This window comes from Haemaphysalis longicornis, unplaced genomic scaffold (assembly GCF_048455015.1).
Source record: "Haemaphysalis longicornis isolate Haplotype H1 unplaced genomic scaffold, Haemaphysalis longicornis Haplotype H1 scaffold_1, whole genome shotgun sequence".
Lineage (NCBI taxonomy): Eukaryota > Metazoa > Arthropoda > Arachnida > Ixodida > Ixodidae > Haemaphysalis > Haemaphysalis longicornis.
Window position 1 is genome coordinate 236,705,025 of NW_027526203.1, and position 7,574 is coordinate 236,712,598.

Sequence of the window (7,574 nt, forward strand, 5' to 3'; positions counted from 1 at the left end):
TTCCTAACAAAGGCTTAGCACAGCAAAATGTGCCTTCATTTGAAGTATGGTAGCCGGATATTTGTAGTATTTCTTGAAATTCATTAATATTAGAAAACTGATTAGAACAAATGAGTAGACCACTGTGAGCAAAAATTAACAGTATTTATGCTCTGACGGGGGTTCCTTTGATAATAGTAACTACTAAAAACAAAAGTCACCCTTCCTCTCTTCATTTGTACTTCAAGTGACCGCCCCCCCTAAAATGAGTGGCTGGATCCGCCCCTGCGTGGAGGACAACAGATTGGGGAAATGAGTAAACGAGAAAGGCCAACCGAGACAGTGATGAGTTCGAAGGGAAGGGATGCAGGACAGGCTGGTGGAAGCCATTGAAGGAAGGCCTTTGTCCTACAGTAGATATGCAACCACTGGTGGTGATGATGGTGATTATAATGATGAACCTCTGCCAGACGATTTTTTTTATGAAAGTGTCAGCTCTTCTTTACCTCCTTTTTATAGTGTTTGTCCTTGTTTTGTTGTTGTTGAATTCTTCCCCTGCAATATGGGGGAAGAATCAGTGCCTAAACGCGGGAAAAATCTTGCTGTGCAGTGCCTCTGGTTTTTAGACCAGAGGCACTGCACCCCGGAGCCCTCGTCAACTCGAAGAAGTTATGATGGGGCCATGGGGGTGGGGGAGGGCTACCACCAAAGCAGGTTTCTCGGGTTCACCATGCACTGATCTAGTGTCGTGCTGGGAAGCGGGCTTAGCAGAAGCCAGAATGATGCGCTTGCTGTGCGACAAGGCTGAGTTTTCCCATTACCATCATCATCTGACAGAGGAAACATGGTGCAAAGAGGGACCCTCACCAAAGTTTGAGAGCTTTGCAGCCCCATAAAAACACTTTTTGCAGTTGCTTTTTCACCGGAGCCCCCTAAAATTCTTGCAAACATACGATTTTTCTCCAGAAAGTCTGTCGTTGTGTGTTTTTTGCTGACGGATTTACACAATTCTGTGACTATGATGAAACTTCTCTCGACGAGTAATGCAGGGCTCAGTTAAGCGCAGACTTCAAAAAATGCCTTATGGGCCACAAAGACAACACACAATTCCATTTCATTTGAAAGATTGCCACACAAAAACAGCAACCGTGCCAGATTTAACACAAACTTTGCTCGGTTAAACTAGATACGAAAAAGAACTTTTAAAAGGAAGTAGGGCGATTTGCCAGATGCTTTCCTTGTGTTGTCAAATATGTACAATTGGCCAAAGCCAGCAACGAAATCAGTTTGGACTGGCAGTTTGAGCCTATTGTTGGAATTTAGTGAGTTTTCAAGAGCAGGTCCAGGTCCACTGCAGGACGAAGGCCTCTTCCATTGACCTCGAACCGCTTGATTTATTGTTTTAGAAATCATGCAGTTATGATCCAATGCAGTGTGATGCCCTGATGACCCTTTTTTTTTTTTTTTTTTGGGGGGGGGGGGGGTTTCAGTCGACACATGAAGTGCCTTATAACATTAGACTGCCTCAGGACTTGCTGCAAAAACTCTTGTATAATATGATGGGGAGAAAAGTGCATCTGTGTGTCATGGGAGTGAAGACTTGGGTAAACTTCGGTGAAAACTGCATTATGTGGTATTGAAATGACATGAGCATTGTTTCATACCTTCTTGGGAGCTTCTGCGAAGTTGATGTGCACTGATGCGAAGAAAACCTGGCACAGCACATAAAGCACTAAATCTGGTGCCTGCTTGCTTTTAGGCTGAGTATGTGAAATCCCTTTTTGGTTCACACTGAAAAATTATTCAAATATGCATATTTTATGGGGTGTGAATTGTGTGTAAAGTTTTTGGGGGTTTTATGGCATTTCTTTGTCCCTTCTGAACCAGAAGGTGCTTCCAAACAGTGTCACCTGTGGGCTAGCCCGTCTCCTATTTTGTCTCTGGCTTTTGTGGCCTTAGTTGTGACGTTCTAATGGTTGAAGCTTTACTAGCTATATTTACCTGCAGTTGTTTAGTAGATGTGCTCATTGCTTGGTTAGACGCAGCATGCCTACCAATTCACAAGTTCAGTTGTTCTTGGGGTGCATATGGGATGATGCAAAGTTGCAAAGCAAGTTGCACTGCATTAGAACGCATGCCCAAACATCAAAGAGCTTTGTGTTGTTGCGTTTTGCAGGTTTAGAGCCTTGCGGCATCGGATTCAAACAAGAATGCAAGAGCTGAAGTCGATTCCGGTCAAGATCAATTCCTAGGGATCGCGCATATAGTAGCATGATGCTGTGTACTTTTGCATGCAGGCATTGTTCCATGCTAGTTTTAGTTTGTGTTACACTGCTGGTAGAAAGAGCAGCTTTGTGTAAATTGCAGTACCCCAATGTTGTCCCTCCTTTCTTTCGTTTTTAGTTAGCCACTATCTCAGTTGGACAGCAAGGCTCTGGTTACTGCATTTTTGTGCAGCCAACAGCCACAAGGCTGTGTAAACTGTTTGCAATCGATATTGTGACTTTTGGCACAAGTTTATTGACCCTAGTCTAGCAATGTATTCAAAATGCCGGGCATCTTTTTCTTTTAAAGTTCTCGTTATCTGTCGGAAATATACTTTTAAGCTTTTTATAATAATTCTTGAATTGCACCAAAGATCAGGCACGGTAGAGCTTGTGATGTTGAGGGGCAGTTTTTAGAGCTCCCGCTGTTGTGAATCGAACTTACCATACGCATTTTCTTTGCGCATAATCGACGATGTATTGATGCAAATTTACAGGTTGCAGCTTTTACACTGCACTTCGGACTTAAAAAAGCCTTGCTTGTGCAAGGATCGGCCTTCCATCCAAGTTCTGAAGAGGATAGAAATACTCGTAGTGCAGTGCCAAAGTGGGTGTTGCCTTTTTTTCCCCTGGTGTGCGTACTGTGCAATGGAAACTCTGATGCTCACTTTAGCCGCATTTGTTTGGTTGCATTGAAAGTGCTTCGCGAGTGTCGTGCATGGGCCTAGTCTTGGATGACCACAGAGAGCAGCAGTTTGTTTTATCTGTAGCAGCAGTAATGTGGGGGTTCTCCCCACTAATTCTCTAACTGTCATTCTGTAGCCCCTGTGCAGGAGAAGCCAGGTGGTGAAATGCAACAGCCAGGGTGTGGGAATTTAAAGCAAGTTTTGTTTCTGTCCCCAATCTGTTATGGCTTGAACAAAAATTGTAATGGTACTGTGTGTGCCTATTAGGGCTGCACTTTTTTTTTTTTTTTTTTTTTTTTTGAGTCAGTTGTTCAGGTGCAGCCCATATAGTAATGAAAATGAATTTTTATGTGTAGTGAAAAGGTCGAATACTTGCATCCGTGTGCAGCAATCTGGAGGCCTTTATTTTAGTGTTAACTTTTCTCGTCGTTATTAACAACGAGCTGAAGGGCATTAACTTTCACTGTTTGCTCAACTATGATCCCTGGGAGCCACCTTGGAGCTCATCAGCTGTGCACTGTTCGATGATGATGATGAAGGGTGGCAGCTAGTTTGAGATTACAATGTGCCTAAGCTTGGTGCCCTGCATCACAACTAAAACGAGCTGTATTGGGAGCTGTAAACGAAATAAGGGCTAAACATGTACATAATTATTAGCACAATACAAAGGACAAAGGACATGAAAGATCGGACATCGCAAAACACTGGACTTCAAGTACTACTTTACTGGGGAGGGTACACCTGCGTAAAACATGTGGACCACCAGAGCAGAAAAAAAAAAAAAAACGTGCAGCTCACAAATGATGTGCTCAATACTCAGTTGAGATAGTTTTCTTTTCCTTCTGTTTCAATGGTCAGCGCACATTTCTTAAAGGGGGTATATCCTCTGCAGTTAAGAAGTCTTGCGTTTGTGGTGTCTGGTCTCTTGCGATGTTTTGCACTAGTCTTGTGTTATGTGCGCACCAAGTAATCGAATTTTCATCTTTAAGTACAGCTGCCGCCAGATAAAAGCGCTTTCAGTGCGTCCCTTCCCCCGCACCTGCACTAGGGCGTCCATGGCACAAAATACTCTGTAGATGTCGGGTTGTAGCGCATCAGAGCTGCGTACCCTCTTTTAGCCTCGTTCAGCGTGGGCAGCTACTAGAGTACTCCAAGGCTCCTGTACATTTCATGTCTTTGAACAAAAAGGGACGGAATTTGTGTGTTAAAAAAAAGGAATCGCCAAAAGCAATTTGTTTGGTGTTCCCGCTGCCTCCCATTTAAGTGCACTAAAAAAAGTGACTAGTGTCAGTGTCCAAGAACTCACAGTGGCTTCCCTAGTTGTTTCAAATACAAGGAGTGGGCTGTAAATTTCAATTTAGCCGTCACTTCAGTGCGACACCCTTACTGCAACAAAATTGAACATTTGTGAGAACAAAAGCCTCAGGATTTTATTTCAGGGGAGGGGGATTGCAACTGCAGCCTAAGTTTTGCTGTTGCTTTTCAAATCCCAGTCCACCCCTGCCAAGGGTCAAGCCCTGGCACATTTGCGGGCATAGCTGTTTTACAAGATGGCTACATATTGCTACCCTGCTTGTATAAATATATTTTTGTGTCAATAAAAGCAGTTTTTGCATCAAAAATTCTCTGCATTTTTGCACTGCCTTGCAAGGAGCAGTGTGGGATTTGTACAGGAGATCATTTTGCTGGGGGCACCAAGGGAAGGTATTGTCAAGTGTTGGGAAGTGTGGAATATTGGCAGGAGGGGGGATATGAGAGGAGGCAAACAGGGCTGTTAAAAACACAATTTCTGGGCGGTATGAAATTCATGGGAGAGGAGGATTAATAAGAATTACCAGGCAGCAGTCCGGCCGTCCCCGACTGATACCGCGCACGTTCCTTTCAGTGGTTTAAATAGTTTGGTACAGAGCATGCAAACCCAAGTTTTGCTGTGCAGCCGAATGCTATACTCTGTGCACTACTCGACGTTCTGCAGTCGGGCTTGTCCCCCAGTGAGCCACCTGCATTACTGTTTCACTGGGAGCAATGGGTGCTGCACCCCATCTCTGCCCACAGTACACTTGGGAAGCATTTATGGTTGCAGCATGCATGTGCGTGCACACAGTGCTGAGACAGGGGGCAAAAATATCCAAGGTCTTCCATTGTGTGTGCAAGCAAGAATGACCCATCTTGTACAAAGCTGCAAATATGAAACCAGTTCCGCCTGAACACAAAGCTGAAGCCACGACGGAATCCTGCTGGTTCCACAAGTCCAATTCCGACCGCCTATTTCACCCAAGTGCTGTGCAGTAGAGGGCAGCACTTCAATTAAACACGGACCATTTATTGGGCTGGTTGTTGCATTTTCTGTCCTTGTTGCCACAGCTGTCCTGGCAGGGTGGAGAGTGATTGTGGCAACCGAAAATATTGTGCAGCTGGCTGGGTCTTAGTGGCGCCACACAGCTAAGCTAGGGGAAGGAAGGCCTGGGAAGGGGTTGCCTAGGAAAGGGTGAGAAAGGAGGCAAAGAGGCAGTGTGTTTGTGAGCCTTGCTTTCCACTTCGCCAAGAAGCTGCCATTCTTGTCGAACGACAATAACAAAGGGGCTTTCAGTAACCACCTCGACTACCAGACCACTTGTGGTAGTGGTTTGGTAAACCGCCTCAGTGGAGTAAGATTTTCTTAATTTCGGTGTTGCTTGCAAACATTCCTTATAAGGTAGAACGAAGTTTCCATTGTAAGAGTAGTAAAGTAGTTCAATAAAGATGTGTACAGGACAATAACAAAAAAAAAGTGAAAATGGACATGCTTGTAAAAGCGCAAGAGTGGATCAAGGCCTAACAAATGGGCGCATTTTCAAAGGGCAGCAGACCTGAAGGTGAATTTTTATCGCAAAATGTGGTTTGCGCCCAGCACCGGCAAAAATCTTATTTCGCAGTGGAGAAATTGTTGTGCCACATTTCAACCCTGCTTCTGGCCTGCCTCGGAAGAAGGCTGCTCTTCTGCTTGCTGTGCGCACCCATTGATTTCCACGCAAATTTTCCAATAAGGGGTGTACCTAAACCACCCATGACAGGATGAAATTGTAGTCTTAGAAAAATGACAACACATGCTGTCCATCATTGAAGTCGACTGGTTGATTGCAGAATCACTGCAATTCAATGGGCAAATCGAGAGTCAGTGACGGTCATGCTACTCCTTGCTAGCGTCACTCTTCCTGTTACTCTCTTGTGGAATGGCAGCATGATCCCTATCCCAAAGGGGGACAATGCCATTGAAAAGAAGTGAACATTCCTCCCTCCCCCAAACGACATTGGTGACTGTGGCAGCAGATTCTAACCTTGGCAACAACACTGTGCACCCCACTCCTCTCTAACATAGCGAGTGGAAAAGGGTGTTTTGTTTTGTTTTATTTTTTCTCCCAACCCTGCTAATTGAGGTCACTCCCTCCACCTCTCCTACATGGATGCCAGACATGAAATCTTGGTCAAGGTATGTACCAGTAATAGCTTCGTTGCAAGTAGTACCTCGAGGAGTCAATGGACCTTTTTCCAGTAGCGAGCTGTGCATGCACGGGCTGCCAGTCCGCCATTCTTGGCAGGCGCCTCCGGCAAAATAAACAAAAGGGCGCCCTTCAGCTTTGGGGAGCGGCTATGCTGTCCAGCGCTGCACGCTTGTCTTTTTTCTTTTTTGACAGCTCGTGGTGGGTTCGTACGTGTGCACAAAAAGGGCCTTCTAAAGAAAAGGGCAAAGACGGTTAAGGCTGACCACGCTGCGAGCACATGGCTACCAGTGAGGGAGTAACAAAAAAATAAAACGCAAAGAAAAAGGGCACTTCGACCACTGCAGATTAGTCACGGAAACGTGTGCCAGCCACTGTGACATTCATGTGAAAGGTGGGTGCGGGAGGGACTGCAGGACCAGGAAATTTTGTGCACGAGTTCTTCGAAAGCACAACTTTTGGGGGGGCGTGCTTTACTGCCATTTTTAGTTCACCGTGTCGGCCCGGTACTGGAAAAAGGTCCATTGGCCACCCGAACTACGGTTCTTTACAGCCTTGAGCTGACCCCCTGCTTACCCCACCCCCAAAAGAAACCCATGCCACAAGGTTGTAGGCTCTGTTCCCTGCCATGGGGACCCTTTCTAAGAAGAGGTGAAGTACAAAATTGCCCGTGTGTTCGTGTTTTGAAGACTATAGTCTTTCTTGGGCTACTTAAGTTGCCCCGAAAAGATTATGGTCTTTAAATAAAGGCCAACTGCACTCAAATTTCACCTCGGCCAAATTTATTTTTAATGCGTAGTAAGTACCCCCAAATAAGCTGGGACACAAGTGGTAGCCCCGTGAAACGCCTCGTTAATCAGTGAGAAGCGTTTAAAAAAGCTCCGCCGCAGACCACTCTGCACCTGCCGGCGGATCGCGTAAACAGGCATGACGCGCCTCTGACGTTCCAGCCGACGGTGGCTTTTTCCTCTGGCCAGCCACGCAGCGAGAGAACCAGTCGAGCTCTGCTGCCCCGTGCGCGCGTAGAGCTTGCGCGCAGACATTCTCCCGAACTGGTGACCATCCGGCCGCTCGCTGGACGGCTGCAACGTCACTGCAATGGCCGCGCTCTCCTCGGTTTCGGTTTCAAAATCGCCGATTTTTGCTGGCCGCTTGCGGCGTCCACA

At 46.0% G+C, this 7,574-nt stretch overlaps 1 protein-coding gene across 1 annotated transcript in view; it reads left to right on the forward strand.

Annotated features, from left to right (window-relative positions):
• Nucleotides 1-4,545, forward strand: part of Rassf (Ras association family member) — a 56,035-nt gene extending 51,490 nt beyond the window's left edge. The window contains exon 10 of the mRNA XM_077674756.1: nucleotides 2,156-4,545. Coding sequence (XP_077530882.1) covers nucleotides 2,156-2,231 — 76 coding nt within the window. The 3' untranslated portion in view covers nucleotides 2,232-4,545. The remainder of the gene's footprint in view (nucleotides 1-2,155) is intronic.
• The last annotated feature ends 3,029 nt before the right edge of the window (nucleotides 4,546-7,574 follow it).